This window comes from Crocodylus siamensis, chromosome 1 (genome assembly GCF_052110815.1).
Source record: "Crocodylus siamensis isolate JL-2025a chromosome 1, ASM5211081v1, whole genome shotgun sequence".
Taxonomy (NCBI): domain Eukaryota; kingdom Metazoa; phylum Chordata; order Crocodylia; family Crocodylidae; genus Crocodylus; species Crocodylus siamensis.
This window is the reverse complement of record NC_143395.1, coordinates 107,721,730-107,740,375: the sequence shown is the minus strand read 5'-3', so window position 1 is coordinate 107,740,375 and position 18,646 is coordinate 107,721,730. Positions and strand designations below refer to the sequence as shown.

Genomic DNA, 18,646 nt, shown 5'->3' with positions numbered 1-18,646 from the left:
TGTGTGGAATGGAGAAATGTTTGCTGTCACTGTATCTTAGCAAAGAGGAATTTGGTCTTCATAGCCAGAGCATATGGTTCCACTTTCATCAGGCACCAGTACAGGCTTTCCTTCAAATCTTTTAGAATACCAGTTAAATAAATTGTTCACAAATATGGGCAATTCACAATTTGGGGATTTACCATTAAGAATAATGTTTTTTATTTACTAAATAGCTGGCTTTCAAGATGAATGACACTGGAAATTTTATTTTCTTGACTTTAGTAAATTTATATTTAGTATTGGAAGAAGAATATGGAACAAAGATTATGAGCAAGTAAATAAAGTTGCTCCTACACTCAGGTCTCTCTTTATGCAAGAGTTGCATTCCAAAAAAACCCTCGCATAAAGCAAATCCATTATTACAGATAATTAATAGGGATACATACTGAGTTCCCTGCTGCCCTGCTTCCTTCCCTCGCAACCCAGCACATCAGGGAGCAGAGGAGCTGCACGGGGATCTTCCCACCTGCTGGTGCTTGTCCCATACTGCCCCGGCAATGCACCTCCTGCACGCGGAGTTCACAGCTTCTCTGCACGGCCCCACTGAGCCCAGCCACACTGGGTCGCACCTGCTGGGATGCAGCAGGCCGGGGGAGGGAAGCAGCAGCAAGCAGCCATGATTCCCTACCGCCCTGCTTCCCTCTCCCCGGCTCTGCACAACCTGACATGGCTGAAATCAGTGGGGCTGCACGGAGAAGCTGTGAGCTCTGTGCTCCAAGCACCAGCAGTCACGGGGGTGTTGCTAGGGCAGCGCTGGGCAAGCAGGTTCTCCACATGGCCCCGCTGTTACCTGCTGCCCTGCTTCCCTGTCCCTGAGCCTCCACAGCCCAGCCAGCCCTCCCCCTTCCTCTCCCCAATGAGCCACCCGAGGCCCCATCCTGCTCCCCGCTGGGGTCCTGCAGCTATACACTGTGACCCAGGCCCCAAGCACCACCTGACTGGGCAGCTGCCGCAGCCCAGCTATGCCTAGCCCCCTTCCTGCAGGGGCCTCAACCCCCACTTACCTGCCGGAGCAGCTGTCAAGGCCACCTGGGGCCACATGCATGTGCTGTACATGCACGTGGTCCCCCATCTCACCACCTTCCACTTTGTCGCAGCCCCCTGAAGGATGGAAATCTGTCAGCCTCGCACAAAGCAATTTTTTTCTCGCGCAAAGCGAACTTCTGGTGTAAGTAATGTCTCATATAAGTGAATTCACACAAAATGAATTTGCGTAAAGAGAGACCCAAGTGTAGAATGATCTTCTTCTTTCATATGGCTGAATTGGAACAACAATTATAAGTTCAGTTTAAGGTTAGTTAACCAGTCTAATGCTCTTGAGGAAAGGGAATGTATCTCTGTCATGTCACTGTCAAATTTGTATAGAGGGCTGAGTGTTGTTATGTGGTTGAGGATTGCCACAGTTGCACTTTACAGAACACTTAATACACCATTTATGTATCAACTGATTGCAGCGGCCATGCTTGGTTTGGATCCAATTTAGAGCCTTCCATGTTTTTTGTGGAAGGTCAAAACCAGGAGGCTTTATTGTTGGGTCGGAAATTAGATATTTCTTCTTAATGGTAGTTTCATTCCACACTTTCCTTCAAGCTTCTGCACTATCATACAAGGGCTTGTACATGTGTCCACAAAGGTTTCTGGAAGATCAAGTGGTGACCAGAATTATCTGAATAAATGGTTATAGTACAACCAAATGCAAGCTAATGCAATACAGAACAAGAATGCATGTTTAATTTACAGGGAAGAAGACTATCTAGTATATCAAAACTAGAATATCCACTCAATGGAGGATTGCAAAAATGATGGAGCAGGTAGAAAACAAGCCTAATAGTGCTGACCTCTAATGAACTCAACTTTGCTTAAGGAAGAGAAGGCCAAGGTGTAACTTGATCACTGTGTGTAGGTACTTGTACATGGAAAAGAGATGACTGGTGAGTTTTTCAGTCTTGTTTATAAGAACATAAGGAGTTCCATACCAGGGCAGACTAACAGTCCATCTATGCCAGTATCCTGTCTCTTGATAATAACAATTAGTAAAGGGAGAACATAAAGGGGGACATGTCTAAAAGAATTCTTTCTCTGTCATTTTCTCTCTGGCATCAGCAATAATTTGATTTAGGGATGTCAAAGGATACTTCCCCAGTGGTTCTATTTGGGAGCTCCCCATGGACCTGTCCTCCATGAATTTATATTGGAACCTGACTTTATGGGCATGTCCACACCTACAAGCACATGCGCTTGCAGCAGCTCAAATAGAAGCAGTGCAAATTTGAGCCAGGGCTTTTTGCTTCAGCACACATGCTTGGAAATGCACTTTGTTGTGGAGCAAACTGTGCCACTTGGGGCAAAATAACCCTGCCTGACTCCTCCCAGATCTGCAGCCAGGGAGAGCGAGAGCCCGGGGCCAACACCTGTGCTGTCCCCAGCAGTATAAAAAGCTTCCCTGTCCTGGCCCCAGCAGTATAAAAAGCTACCCTGGTAAGTAGCTCAGGGCTACTAGCTTTCAGGAGCTTCTGGGGCCCAGCCATTTGGTACCTGGGGACACTACCCCTTGTGTCAGCTGGACTGCTGAAACATCCCTGAGAGTTCTCTGCACCCTCTGCCCACTGCAGCAGTCTGGTGGTGGGAGCTGCTGCCTGGCTGTGACCTGCTGTGCACCTGCTAAACTCAGAAGGGGACTGCAGAGCCAGTAGAGGCATCTGCCCCTTTGGGCCAGCTCCCAGTGGACTGCAGTTGGCAGGGTTGGCCTTTGTGCAGCACTACTGCCATTTGTCGAGGATTGGCCATAGCTGGATAAGCAAACTTAGATGGTGTGGATCAAAGCTTGGAGATCTTTCAGAGAATCCTTTAATACCTAATTGAGCATAGGTAAAAGTAACTAGTGTCCTACTGTTCACCAGATTAGTGATCAAGAAGTTTTCTTCCCTCTCCCCCTCCCTCCCTTCAGCATGGCACATGGATTTTCTACTACATATCTCACCTAAATAATTCCTGCCATCACAAACCGTGAAGGCATTGGGAGCACATCAGTTTCTCCAGCTCTCTGTCTGTCATTACTATAAAGGAGTAGTGATGGAGTGATGCTGTAGCTGTGATGATCCAGAAAATATTCAAGAGACAAGGATTTGTGTGGATGCTACCTTACACTGGGCCAACTGCATGATTGGGACAGACCTAAACAAGGTCCTGAAAAAGAATGCACTACATTTGAAAGCTTGTCTAAGTCTATCCCAACAAAAAGCAAGGGGAGCAAGAGTGCCCGAAACCCCCCCTGGCTCACCAAGGGCGTCCGGGAGTGGCTGCTTAACAAAAAGGCAGTGTACACCCAGTAGAAGGGGGGTGCTATCTCCAAAGAGGAGTACACCTCCTCTGCTCAGGCCTGTAGGGGGGCTGTCAGGAAAGCTAAGGCAGACATAGAGCTAGGACTAGCATCCAAGATCAAGGATAATAAAAAGTCCTTTTTCAAATTATAGGGAGGATGAAGAAGGCACTGGGTAATGTGGGGCCCCTGCAAAGTACACTGGGCAATCTGGTGGTTGCGCCAGAGGAGAAAGCGGAACTCTTTAACCGATTCTTCACCTCTGTTTTCTTCTGCAGGGATCGGGACTTCCCCACTGTGATGCCAGACGGACTCGAGGGGAACACCTCCAGACCTCAGGTTGGGGAGGACTGGGTTAGAGAGCTTCTGGAGGAGCTGGACATGTTCAAGTCAGCAGGTCCAGATGCTCTCCACCCCAGGGTGTTGAGGGAGCTAGCTGGGGTTATTGCAGGGCCCTTGGCATGGCTTTACAAGCACTCGTGGTGCTCGGGCCAGGTGCCAGACTGGAAGATTGCTAACATGGTCCCCATCTTCAAAAAAGGGAAGAGAGAGGACCCGGGCAACTATAGGCCCATCAGTCTTACCTCAATCCTAGGGAAACTTTGAGAAGATCCTCAAGGAGCACATCTGTGATGGGCCGGCTTCAGGGATGATGCTCAAGGGCAACCAGCATGGTTTCATTAGGGGCAGGTCATGTCAGACCAACCTGATTGCCTTTTATGATTAGGTCACAAAGGCAATGGATGCAGGTGTCGCCATGGACGTAGTCTTTCTAGACTTCAGCAAGGCCTTTGACACTGTGTCCCACCCCATCCTCATTAAAAAACTAAGTGACTGTGGCATTGATGCCTACACAGTCAGATGGATTGCAGATTGGCTCAAGGGTCGTACTCAGAGGGTGGTGGTGGACGGGTCATATTCAACCTGGGGGGAAGTGGGAGTGGAGTCCCCCAGGGCTCAGTCCTTGGGCCTGCACTGTTCAATTTCTTCATCAGCGATTTGGACAATGGGGTGAAAAGCAACCTATTTAAATTTGCTGATGATACCAAAATTTGGGGTGAGGTGAGCACACTAGTAGGGAGGGAAAGATTGCAGCAAGATCTGGATAGGTTACAGGGGTGGGCTAACATAAACAGGATGCGTTTCAATACTGACAAGTGCAGGGTGCTGCACTCAGGCAGTAGAAACCAGCAGCACGCTTATAGAATGGGAAACTCCCTTCTTGAAGCAGAAAGGGATCTTGGAGTCATTATTGACTCCAAGATAAACATGGGCCGACAATGCGAGGTCACAGTTGGCAGGGTTAACTGGACCTTGTCGTGCATCCACAGGTGCATCTGAAGTAGGGCCAAGGAGGTGGTCCGCCCCCTCTATGCAATGCTGGTCAGGCCACAGCTGCAGTACTGCGTCCAGTTCTGTGCGCCCCATTTCAGGAGGGATGTGGACGACATTGAAAGGGTCAAGAGGAGGGCCACCCACATGATCTGGGGACAACAGGGCAGACCCTACAATAAAAGACTGCAGGACCTAAACCTGTTCAGCCTTCACAAGAGAAGGCTGAGGGGGGACCTGGTGACTATCTATAAATTCACTAGGGGGGACCAGAACGGTTTGGGGGAGACACTGTTTCCCCTAGCACCCCCTGGTATAACCAGGAATACACAAATGGACACAAATTATTGGAGAGTAGATTTAGATTAGACATCCGCAAGAACTACTTCACAGTTAGGGTGGCTAGGAGCTAGAACCAACTTCCAAGGGAAGTGGTGCTGGCTCCTACCCAGGGGGTCTTTAAGAAGAGGCTTGATGCCTACCTGGCTGGACTCAAATGAGTCCAGTTTTTCTCCCGCCCAGGCGAGGGGTCGGACTTGAAGATCTGCAAGGTCCCTTCCAACCCTACTTCTATGATTCTATGATCCCAACCAGGCAGTTGGTCCAATAAAAGGTAACACCCACACAAATCCTTGCTTCTACAACCACATTTACCCAAATCCAGGATGACTTCATAATTAGATTCTATACATAGAAACTTATAAATGCGTTGCAATTTTCCATGCATAGAATCTAACTAGTGAAAAGTCATGTTATTTTTGTTCCCCACCCCTTATCCACCCTGCTCCCCACACTGAAAGCAACAACAAGGAATGGGAGTCCCACTGCCCCTGCCATTGTCTGCTCCCTGTCATGTGCCCCCTTGGCATCTGCTCCTGCATGCTTGTGCCTGCCCCTTGCTCTGTGTGCCTGTCCCAGCCCCCCTACCCCCACTCTTCTTCCCCTGTGCCTGTGCTTTTACAGGCTATCTTGGTGAAATAGAGGCCCCAATAAAGTCAATGGGAATTCTGCCACTGACTTCAGTGGAGTCAAACTTCACCCTCTCTTCTTCCATAGAAGAACTATATGGATTGATTATTTTAAAAGTCCTAATGTTTTAAGCATGTGAACCCCTGGTTAAACACTGTTTATTGTAAGTTGCATCAGTACAGTTCAAAGTTTATTCTATGTTGAAAGACGTATGACTAACATCTAGTGATGATAATGTCGTTCCTGGATTATGTAAAGGTTCTTAATTCCTGAATCTGAGTTCATCATTCTTTATACCAGTCAGTTCTTCAGAGGAGAATTACTGTAGGTTCATCAGGGTTATTTTGCGGAATATGTTTTGGAAACAGAGTAAAACTGTTTCCTAAATACTAATGGTTAGATTTGTCTTGAGGGATTATGTTGTATCTTCTGTGTGTGTGTGTGTGTGTGTGTGTGTGTGTGTGTGTGTGTGTGTGTATGGAAGGGGGCAGGGGTTCAATCTGCGTTTCTCTTCTCATATTCCTATAACTTTTATGTCATTTAATAGGCAGTTTGGCTAATTATTCAAAAGTATCCACACTCACCCCAGGCTGAACTAACAAAGACATTAAAAGTAAGTAGTGCAGCTGAACCTACTTGAGCTGAACTTAGTCCTGATGTTGATGGGATGGGACCGGCAAAGTTTGGTCCCATGTGTGAAAGCAGGTGCCTGAGTGGATCTTTTTGATCTAGTGTATTAATGGATGTACAAACTTCATATACTACTACTCTAGTCATTAATTTATGATTAACACTGTATGCAGCTACCCATACAGTCATGGAAGCTTATGGGTGTGTTGCCAATAGCTTCACTTGGTTAGGACTTTGCTCTTATGCCACAGGCAAATGTTTCTGCACACACATTTAGTTCCTGCTTTGATTATCCCCAGGTGGTGCTGCTGTACATAGACTTCCAGGTTTGGGGGGAAGCAGGTTAAGTGATCTGATTTTGACTCTTGGAAAAATGTGTCATGTTCAGCTTTGAATTATGCCTATTTTTACTAAGTATGAGTTTGAGTCTGTGCCAAAATGAATATCTTAAATCTTGGCATAATTTTATGGTTATTTATTCCAGTCCATACCAGAAAAGAACCAAAAACGGTTATGATCTGTCTAATTCCAAGCAATTCAGATACCCTGATTAAATGAACAGGTATTTTTGTGTCAGGATAAAAATCCACTCTTAGAACTTCCTAGGTGGCTTGTGAAAAGGGGAAGCACTGGGGGAGGGAGAACAACTGGCAAAGCGAGCTATATGAGGAGAGGCTGAAGGAGCTGGGCACATTCAGCTACGGTAAAGGTGCTTAAGAGGGGGCATGAAAGCAATCTTCAAATACTTGAAGGGCTTTCACAAAGAAGAGGGAAAAGCACCTGCTCTCTACTTGCTGCAGAGAGAGGAGGACATGGACCAATGGCTTGAAGTTAGAGCAAAATAAATTTAGATTGAATATTCAGAAAAAACTTCTTCACTGTGAGAGTAGTGAGGCAGTGGAATAGACTGCCTAGGGAAGTTGTGGACTCTCCATCACTGGGGGTGTTCAAGAAGAGGCTGGACAGCCGCTGGTAAGGAATAATCTAGGCATAACTATCCCTATTTTCTACTATGGATATTTCCTTTGTTTCTGGGCTTTGCTGGTTGCTCCCACCCCTTCTCTCCCTTTTTTTCTGCTAAATGTCAGGCTGTTTTTAAGCCTTCCCAGAGGCATTCAGTGTTGGCAACAGCTAAAGCTGGGACTTCAGCTGAGGTGTGCTGATTCTCCTGCTAGGAGCCAAGCTGGAGGTTCCTGGCAAGAGGGTCATGCCCCTCTGCTTGGGGTCAGACCATTTTGCTATATTTGAGGTCAGGAAAGTATTTTACCCCATGGTCAGATTGGTATAGATTGTGGGGTTTTGCCTTCCTATGTAAGGGGGGCAAGGGCCTCTTGAGTGAATATTGGCAGCATTTTATAGAAGCAAGACATTGTCTGCCATGGTTCCTTGCTTTATGTGTGGCAGGTTAGGACTTTAGGTCTAGGCTCTGTCAAGATTGAGGGTAGTCTTATGTAGATTTTAGGTTAGGGGATGTTTTGGATAGGGATGATCCTGCCTTCTTGGGGGGTTGGACTAGATGACCTCTGGAGGTCCCATCCAGTCCTACTTCTCTATTATATGCTTCCCTTTTTATTTGTATTACTCTAACCAAGAGGTACAGAGATACTCACTATCTATACAGCTGTTCTTCTAACCATGCAGGCTAAACATATCTCCCAATGCCTAATAAAATGCTTCCTTTGGAGTGGTATAAGTGGTAAGTAAATGCTTTGAACTCTCTCTTTTTTTAATATATAGTTTTAGTGTGTGCATGGGGAGTTATGAATATGGAAAAGAATATGGGTATTTTCATAAGTTTAGAAAATGCTGTCCCTTTTTTAATTAGTCTTGCTGTCATTTAGGGTTAAATAGAAATCTGACCATGGGGCTAAATAGAAATTGAAATTAAAAACAGTTTCCATTTAAAATTGTATAGCTGTATTATCTCACTGTCACCACAACTAATGCAAGTTACTATTTTTGGAAACACTAGTCTTAGAGCCACAACAGATAAGACAGTCTAGACCATTAAATACTACCTGAAGAGAGGGTTGTTAGTTCACTAATTGTTGGTTAATTATTAATCTTTCTTCTCTGCCTGGTAGATCTGGATTAAATTCATGTAAAAAGGTGTTTGGTTAGTTGGTTTGTATAGAATAAGGTGGTAGATCTCAGATCATTTCTATAGAAGAAGAGGTTATATCACAAATCTACCACTCCAGTTTCTACCCTACATAACTTGTTAAAGTGTTGAGCAGGTTTTTGGACCCTCACTCTTCCTTGCAGATATAGTGTCAATTATAAATAATAACCTCTACAGGTTAGGGTTTAGGTATGCAGATGATGTGCCACTTGGAAATTAAAAGCTGCTTGCTGCTGTACTCCTGAGTTGAATTAAGATGTTTCCTGGGATGCCAATATGGCACTTTGTATTCACATTAGATTTAAAAAAAAAAAAAAGCAAATATGCCAAAATTAAAACTTGACTGCTTTGATAATTTTAATTTCTGGATACAGCCACTCAATCTTCCAGCATCTAGCTAGCATTTCTAATTGCTTTAACAAAACAATGAGCTGTAATAAGGCCTAATTGCAGACAAGTGCAAGGTGATGCACCTGGGGAGGAACAACCGGCACCATACCTACAGGTTGGGGAACTCCCCTCTTGTCAGCACGGAGGCAGACAGGGATCTGGGAGTGATCATTGACTCCAAGATGAACATGGGCCAGCAGTGTGGAGAGGCAGTAAGGAAGGCCAGCCGCACCTTGGCATGCATCCACAGATGCATCTCGAGCAGGTCCAAAGAGGTGATCCTCGCCCTCTATGCGGCATTGGTCAGGCTGCAGCTGGAGTACTGCATCCAGTTCTGGGCGCCGCACTTCAAGAGGGATGTCAACGGCATCGAGAGGGTCCAGGGGAGGGCCACTCGTATGATCAGGGGACAACAGGGCAGGCCCTATGAGGAGAGGCTGCGGGACCTGAACCTGTTCAGCCTCCAAAAGAGAAGGCTGAGGGGGGATCTTGTGGCCTCTTATAAACTAGTCAGGGGGGATCAGCAGGCATTGGGGAAGTCCCTGTTTCCCCGAGCACCGCCAGGAGTGACCAGGAATAACGGTCACAAGCTGGCAGAGGGTAGGTTTAGGTTAGATATCAGGAAGCACTACTTCACAGTCAGGGTGGCTAGGGTCTGGAACCAGCTTCCAAGAGAAGTGGTGCAGGCTCCTATCCTGGGGGTGTTTAAGAGGAGGTTAGATGAACATCTTGCTGGGGTCATTTGACCCCAGTACTCTTTCCTGCCATGGCAGGGGGTCGGACTAGATGATCTGCTCAGGTCCCTTCCGACCCTACAAACTATCAAACTATGAAACTATGAAACTAATTAACTTTGTGAGAGTAAAGTAAATGTAAGAGCAAGACAAATGCTTTGTATCCTTACTGCTCATCATTTGCAGCTGCTTTAATTTTGGAAAATCAAGAATTGCAGCAACGAATTAGACCACAGCGGGTTGAATTTTACTCCATAAACTTCAACAATACTTTGCACTGGCAGCCTGGGAAAGTTGGAAAAGGTGAAGATATTACCTACTTTGTACAATACAAAGTGTAAGTACAGTGGACTGCTCCCATTTGCTTTGTTTCTAAATCTCATCCTCTGTTCCACAAAGTCTGCTTGTTCTCATGTGACAAGTATGTATTTTTTTTCTGTTCAAGGAATAGCCATTCTCAGCTGTCTCAGAAGTGGTGACAATTACTCCTTTATATACAATACCAGCAGAAAGTAGATAGTTTTGAGCCTGACAAGGGGAACTACAGTGTACCTCCTGCAGTGAACCAGCACCCTCACTGCTGCTCCAAGGGAATGCATACATTATGTCATGAACATATATTTTCAAAAGTGGGAAGAAGAATTGTTTGGTTGTTTTTTGGGGGGGAGGGAGTGGGTAGGGGTTTGAATGCCACAGTCTCTGGATACCGCATTTGAGAAACCTTAAAGGCATTGACTTTCAGATGTGGCAAGCTTCTGCTCTTTGGCACATCCACTTGGGTTTCCCAAATTACAGCAATACTGTATATCACTAGTCACATTTGAAAACTTAAGCCACAATATCTGCTAATAGGAAGTGAGATTTTATCTGCTAACTGGAATTGCAGGACAGTTTAAATAGGCAAAATATTAAATTACTACTATGAAATGCATCCAGTTAACCAAAACTAATGCACATTATTTTAAAAGGGGAAAAAAGTCATGGATTCTTCAATGACAAGAGGTCAGAACCCTAGTTCTGAATTTCCTGAAAAAGCAGTTGAGACATCAATCACCTACGAAATAGATTTTTAATGTAAGCAATTTGAAGATGAAATTGTCTTTGTTCATGGAAGATCTGGTAGTGGGTACAGCACATGAGTTATCTGGAGAAATATAGTGTACAAATCCACACAATCATATACTAGTGCCTAAAAAGAATGACACTTTCTCCCCCTCTCCCTCTGCAGATATGGGCAAAGCTCATGGAAAAACAAAGAAGAATGCTGGCAGATTCACAAAAGTTTGTGTGACTTAACTTATGAAACATCTGATGTAAGAGAACCGTACTACAGCAGAGTAAAATCTGTTTCAGCTGGAGTCCATTCCAACTGGACCGTCAGCTGCAGGTTTACTCCCTGGAGGGAAAGTAAGTTTGACTGTGTACATCTTTTCTATACAGCAATATGGTGTGTCATCTTCAAGTAATTTCCAGTTTTTTTCCCATAGCTTGTCATCTTGAACAACTTCTTATGACTTATAGCCTAAGTTTTGTTATATTTCAAGCTGTTTGGTTGCATTAACTTTTCTATTTTGACTATTTATTTGTACCCAACAAAATGGGTTGTCTGAAGCTGAAACTGTAGCTTGTGACCATTATGGTTTACTGTTCCCATATTATGATGAGCACAAAAGACTAGCTACAAAATTACAGGTGTTAGTGAGATGGACTTAGGTAAATGCCGCTGCTTGTTGTCTTTACACTTTATTTGAAATGTAAACAGTTTACATGCTTTGTCAAATGTAGTCTCTTCATTGTCTGTGAATATCTGAATGTGTGAATTGAACTGTATATGAATTCCATGTGAAGATGAGAAAAAACGTTCCTTTCTCCCTAGAATGAACTCTTGTGAAACTTCACCATGACAATTAGCTGTCAGTGACTGATCTTGTGCTTATGGAAATGGTCTTTTGAAGTTCAGTCTACATCCTTAACCCAGAGACCAAGCTTTATATAACCATTGGCAGCTTGAACCTAATCACCCTGCAGAACAAGCTTCTAGCAGAGCATGCTGAAACAGAAATATTCGAGGTATAATTGGAGAGAGAGAATCCCTGAACTGCTCAATACTATGGCTGTTGGTGAAATGGGGGAGAGCGATTCAGTCACCTTTTAATGAGCAAGAATCTCCATGCAGTTTTATCTTGAATTATTTACATTATAGAACAACAGTGTTCCCCATCAAATGGTGCGCAGAGGATATCTGCTACACCCCAGAATAGGCAAGATGAGAGTCTATAGAGTAATCAGAACCAAGTACAAGGGCAATAACTTCTGTTATCCAGTAATAAGTCATCATCCAGACATCAGGAATCTAACAAAAGGTTACCATGCGCCTGGGTTTTCCTGGGCACGCCCTCTTTTTGGGTCCTTTGATTTCTGTCTGGGCAGTTTCTTTTAAATATGAACCAAACGTCCAGGATTCTTCAGCCACTTGCCACCCCCCCCCCGATCTTCGCATCAGGGGGCCCCAAAACTATATCTTCCAGGGGGCCAGCCCTGGATGGTGTATTGGAAGGTACCTACTGGTGCTCGGGAAAGCTGTCTGGGCACTGGGGTTGTGGCAGGATGTGGGGGAAGGCACCTGCCCCCCAGCAGGGGAAGGAGGTGGGGGTGGACTTTTGAGGGAAGAGGGGAGCTCTGTGGCCGGACTGGCAGCACTAGGGTCAATACCCATGCTCGCAGGTGTGGGACAACCAGGAGACATGGACTGGGGGGGCATGGCCAGGCTGCCTGGCACTGCACAGGAACCCCATCCCAGGGCAGGGGGTGCCACAGGCCTCCCCTCCTCTTCCCTGTAGCCTGTCCCATGACCAGACCCATTCTGCCACTGCCCACATGAATAGGAGTCACCATGCTCTGGCCTGGTTGAGATGGGGGCAGCTGGGGGGCCCCTCCAGCAGGCTGGGGGTTGCAGCAGGCTGTAAGTCAGGAGTGAGGGGCACCATCAGGTCTGGAGGGGCTGTGACTAGGGAGTGAGGGTCACCAGGAGGCTGGGGCCATGGGCCAGGAATGCAGGGCACTGGCAGTGCCAGAGGGTGGCAGATCAGGAATGAGGGGTACCAGCGGGGGCCTGGGGAGCAGGAAGGGGTCTGCAGGTCAGGAGCAAGGGGCAACAAAAGAGACAGAGGACTGCAGTTTGGGAGTGAGGAGCATCGGCAGGGCCAGGAGAGTTGGGAGTGAGGTGTCCCTCTGACAGGTATCCTCTTTTTTGAAACTGGAAATATGGTAACCCTCCCTAGCATTTAGGGGGAGGCAGGCAGGGCAGAATATCTCCTTAGAGACTGACTGGTTCAGAGCAATGTAAGCTTCTCTAGGTAGCAGCAATCAGATTATGAAGTAGGCTGTCACCTTGAAAAGTCTATGCCTCCCTGACCTACCGTAGTTAGTTGCTAAGTTGGTACCCTGCCTTGCCCCTTGCCTGACTTTATACTTGCATGTTAACTTCCTCTCTTTAAGCATCATTTAGAAACAGAGCATCAGTAACCACAGATATCATTCATTTAGGTATCATGAATCAGTCGTTCTCAAGTAAATTGTCCCACTGTGCTTCAGTACTCACTTAGTTACTTCTATGTAATTAGAAAACCAAAAGCACTTATTTCCCTTTTAAAAAAATATCAAATCTCTCCCCATTATAACTTAATAAGATAGAGCTGGACCCTGTGTTCTCATCATCATTTAAAACCATTGCAAGGACCTGGACAAAGGATGGGAAAATCTAGGGAACTTGGTGTTGGGAGGAAGTTCCTATGTGAGATACGAAAAAGAGGAGAGAAGATCAAGGATAGCAAGCTACCTAGAAAGCTCCTTCTGATAATTAATACCTGTGTCTGCCATGTAGAGGTTCAGTGTTTTTTTCTGAGCCTACTGTTTGCTGTCCTCTAGACAGGAAAGCATACAAAGCTCAGTACATACATGGTCATGACCACCATACTTTTACTGCATAATTAATTCTGCACTGACTTTCTGTAATGTTTCCTTCCAAATGATGGAATGGGTTTGTGTGCATAGTAGAGGGTAGTATTTTGCAAAATGAATATACAACTACTATTTAGAAGCTAGTAAAACTTTTGTGTGTTTGTATGTAGTTTCTTCCTTTACTAATACATAATTTGGTTTGTTGTTTCCCCTGCATGTTGTCCCCAGAGAAGTTATAGCATGCTTCCTTAACTTGAGATCAGAATGAGTAAGACTTAATCATGATCAATAGATTTTTTTTTTAGGGCACTGAGTTTTATTTTTGTTTTGTTGGATTTTTTTTTTTAACCACTTGCCTGAGGCTGAAGCTAGCTGGATATCAAAGCATGAAATACTAATTAGTTTTAATAAAGACATATGCATAGGTCAAAAGAATAATGCTTATTAACTGAGGTCTCTGCAGGGCTTTGGATCTGGACGTTCATTCAGGGTACTTGCAGCGTTCCAAGCATCTAGCACTTGCTAGCATACCAAAGGGGCCATGACTTTCAATTATCTGTTCTTCTGCCTTATCATCCATGTCAGTTCCAGACTTACTACAGCCACCTGTTAGCTCAATAGTGGCCACCACAAACTGTTATTCTATATATGGTGACATTCCATGATAAATTCTGTCCACCTCTTTGTAATATGGATAGATGGTTCAGCTGCTACCAGAGACCTTGACTTGGTCCTTGAATTTTCTGAAAGGATCTCAGATCCTTGCTTTTGATCTAGCACATCAATTGTGGCCCTGCTCAGACATTCCAGTAGCAATGGCCTAAAAATAAATGCTCATTATGCCAAGTCTCATTTTAAGGGCTTTTAAAACCTTCACCTCTCTCCAGAGCACAATGAGACCCTGAACTTCTGCACAGCTCCCAAAAGGTGTACAAAATATGGCACATCATTATAATGCAGTAGTATTAGCCGCAATATTAGCTATGTGCTGACTCAGAATTGTGCAGTCACAAGTGGACTAATCCTTGCTGCATGCCAGCATACAAAGAAAACGTTCCATCACCATGACCTCAAAGCAGAAGACGGCATAAATGTAAAAAGACAAGGATGCAAAGCAATATCAGATGGAGTTGGAAAACTGCTGTCATAACTCCAGGGTATGATCCCAGAAGCCTCAGGCTCTCCTCTCAACATTCCCGATGTGTGTCCTTGAGTACAGGCAAGACCTTCTTCCCGAACAGCCTCCTCTGCTAGACAAAATCCCAGTATGGGATTCAGTACCCTGAATGGATCTTGGTTGGAGGCAGCCCTGCCAGCTATGCAGTAGTTGCCCCAAAATTCAAAAGAAGAAATCAAATACAGCAAAAGCTCTGTTATCTGGCATGAGTGAGGAATGGGGTGCGTTGGTAATCTAAAAATGCCGGTTACCTAAGGTGGGGTTTTTCATCTGGATGCGGAGCAGGGGCGGGGGGGAAGCCCGGTGGGGTCGGGAGGTGGTAGCAGCCTCACACAAAAATTAACTTAGTTGATGGATTTAAAGTTTTTAATTATGGTGTCCTGAGAGTATCACTAAGCAAATTATAATAATAAATTTTGCATTGTTTCTTCAGCAATAATAGGACCCCCATCAGTGACTGTGACTCCTAGAAATGGGTCCATAATGCTCAAGCTCAAGGCTCCAAGTTCACCTTATAAAAGGAAAAAAGGAAGCAAGATATCTATGGCACAGTTTTACCACTTACTATATCAAGTGTTTCTAATTAACAACTTGCCAAATGAAGTAAGTGCATGTTCATTCATACTCTACCTTTTAAAAATGTAAATAGGGAAGACTGCATACCCTTCTGCTTCACAGTTGAAATAACTTACTGATTTACTCATGCATAAATTAATCTAGAGGCTTAAAAATATCTGCTTTTAGAAATCATGATCTTATCATTATTTTGTAAACCATCTTGTATCACTCCCTTTGCACGGGACATTAGTCTTTCCTTACATTATAGTTAAATAAGCCCTTGAGCCAGATCTTTTTAGGTGCCATAAAATAATAAATAACTTTATTTAATATTGTTGCTGAGTTCATGCTATTTTCTGAGCTCACTCATCTCCCATTTAAATATCTTACACAATTCTGCTGTGCTTAAATCATGGCTATATTTACTTAAGTGTCCTAACCAACATGTTTTGGGGTTTGTTTTCTCCCTTGCATGCAGAAACACAAAATGCTGGTCTATGAAGGAACAGACAAAGTTTTTAAAATAGAAAACTTGAAACCTGGTGTCAGCTACTGCATAGTAGCTAAAATCTTCGTAGCAGTACTGGACCGCAGCAGTGCGTATAGCAGTAAGGAATGTGCAGTGCCACTCTGACATGGTAGGTAATCCAAAATGAAACATCCCAGAAGCTAAGAGGCTCCTGCCCATCACTACTTCAATGCAATGTATTTGTCGGTAGAGTCATTAAGAACTGCAACCATATTCGAGCACAGATAATATATCTAGAACATTCATACAGCACTCTCAAAACCATGATTTCATAGTTGGTTAAGAAAGCCAAAGCAGAAAAATAAACGTGGTTGATATGGTATGTTTTGATTACTTGGTTGTTGTCATGGTGCTTAGATAACTGCAGGAAAGGTTACAGGAAAGCCCCTGATATGAATTGATAAAGAATGCTGCTTATTTCCCCTTCTATATTTAAAGATATACACAATATTTTTCCCCTGCCACTGGCAGATTTGAAGCAGTAATTAACCACAAGAAATGGATAGACCTGGAAAGCTGTTACTGTAAAGGTCTGGCACAAGAAAGGGCTATATTTGTCCATGGGTGTAGCTGAGCTGGCAAAAGCAGTTAATATGCCTTGGCACATCTACTGAATTTTTCATACATTATTCATGCATGTTACATTTCCAAGCCATGAGTTTTACAAGCATAAATCACCTAATTCCAAGCATGAATGCAAAAAAACAAAACAAAACCCATAAAATAACCCATCTTCTTAAATGGCCTTGCTTACTGTTGAATTCCCATGCCTCTCACAACTTTAGCTTTAAACATTTTCTTATTAATATCAGTTTTATGGTTCTTAGATACAGAATGGTTAAGAGCCTGAATCAAAACCTACTGAACTTGCCAGAAAATTCCCAATACCAGTATTTTTTTTTTGATTTGTGTTTTATGGCTAGGAACAGAAGTTACACATAAACCAGTTTAAGTAATCAGAAACTGATTTAAACCTGTAACAGAACATAAGTTCAGTGCACATAAACCAGTTTCAAAATAGCCAGAACTGGTTTGAGATGAACCTGGTTGAATGTAGTATCAGACTTAACTGATTTGGGTCAAACTGGTTTAAGCAACTTCTGTTCCAGACCCCTTCTTGGTTTAAGTTAAACCGGAGTCCTCACTAGCATCCCAGCATGCTTTTCAGCCCTAGGCTGGGCTGTGCTGTCTGCTCTAGAGAACAGGGCTGGGCCCTCCCCTCTGCAGCCTACCCTAAGCAGGGGTGGGGGTGTGGCCAGACAGAACCTGGCATGGCCCCCTTGGGCAAAAGGAGCAGGGAGCGGGTTTATTCCCCTCCCTCCAACCTGGCCAAGGTGTAGCAGCTCCTGTCAGGCATTCCCCACTTTGCTGCACTTTGCTGCAGTGGGATGGGGATGTGTAGCCAGTTTCTCCCCCATCCCGTGGCCCCCCCTCCCCCTACACACACACACAGCCTGACACAAATGGGGAGAGGGAGGGGGATTTAATCTTCATGTCAGGCATTTTCCTCCCCTCTTCCCCACTCCAGCAGCAGGGGTGGGAGTGTAGCCAGAGCTGGCTGGCATGGCCCCGCCATCTGCCTGCCTTGCCCATGGCTAGGGCTGAGGCTGTGGGGCTGAGCTGGGCCAACCTGCGGGTGCTGCTGAGGGTGGATGCAGAGGGGCCAGCCCAGGCTGAGCCGCAGAAGCTGGGCTTTTCCCAGCAGGCTGTGGCTCAGGCTGGGGCTATGGGGGCTGCACAGCCAGATTGCTCCCAGCTCCCTGTGCCCAGGCTGGACAGGGCTATCATGGAGCTGCAGCTGGCTGGGAAGGAGCCAGCTTTGGCAGGGCCCTTCCCAGCTGGCTGCAGCTCTCACAGCTGGGTCCAGCAGCATGGGCGGAAGCTGGATGGGCAGTGGGCTGCCTGGGCAGGCTCAGAGGCACCAGGGGCCCTGAGCCTGGCAGCCGCTCATCACAGCCACCACTGCACCCCCTGTCCTGTGCAGCACCTGGTGGCTGCAGCTGCTTCACAAGCTGCTTGCTGGCTGGGGCTGGTGGTGCTGTTCTGCCTTCCTTGCCTCCAGCTGCTGCTGCTGCTGCTGCCACTGCCCCTGCCCCTGCTGTGCTGCTCTGGATAGGTGGGCAGGAAGCTTGAGCCCAGCAAGCTTGTCTGGGAGCTAGAGCCAGAGCTGCATGTGCTAGGCAGAAGCCACTGGCATCAAGCTTCCATCTGCCCTGTGCAGCACTGAATGATACGGCGGGAGCAGGAACCACAGTGGGAGGTGAGGGGAGTAGAACAGCTCTGCCCAGCGCAGCCAGCGTACAGCTTTCCCCCCAATGGCTCCTCCTTCTTCCACTCCAGCCAGTATCACACCACTTCAGGCAGCGGATAGGGGTGGGAGGAAGAAGATGAGGAAGCTTCAGCCCAGTGGCTTCTGCCTAGCACATGGAGATCTAGCTCTAGCTCTCAGCTGCCTTGCACCTACCCCACCTGGCATGATGAGCAGCCCCTGCAGGCAGGTGAAGCAGGTGGAAGGCGACTGAGAGCCCCCCACACCACCACCACCACTCAAAGCAGGAGCAGGAGTGGGAGGAGGAGTTGTGGCTGGCGGCAGCAGGGGAGGGGAAGCTGCACACTGGCTGGGCCCAGAAGAGCTGTTCTGCTCCCCTCACCTCCATCTGCAGTTCCTGCTCCTGCTGTTTTGCGCAGCGCAGCGCTGCTCTGTGCGGGTGGAAGCTTGAGCCCAGCAACTTCTACCCAGCACATGAAGCTTTCACTCCAGCTTCTGGACACCTTCTGCCTACCTGCAGGGGCTGTTCATTACGCCAGGTGGGTGGGTGGAGTGAGTGTAAGGCATCGGGAGCTGGAGCTGCAGCTCTTTCCGCTGGGCAGAAGCCACTGGGCT

The 18,646-nt window shown here is 45.9% G+C and overlaps 1 protein-coding gene across 1 annotated transcript; it reads left to right on the top strand.

Moving 5' to 3' along the window:
* The first annotated feature begins 7,903 nt into the window (after window positions 1-7,903).
* On the top strand, window positions 7,904-15,915 carry IL22RA2 (interleukin 22 receptor subunit alpha 2). Its single transcript, XM_090031463.1, has 5 exons — window positions 7,904-7,988; window positions 9,725-9,875; window positions 10,767-10,945; window positions 15,109-15,278; window positions 15,712-15,915. The coding sequence occupies exons 1-5, from the start codon at window positions 7,928-7,930 to the stop codon at window positions 15,865-15,867; spliced, it is 717 nt and encodes a 238-aa protein (XP_089887589.1). The 5' UTR covers window positions 7,904-7,927; the 3' UTR covers window positions 15,868-15,915.
* The last annotated feature ends 2,731 nt before the right edge of the window (window positions 15,916-18,646 follow it).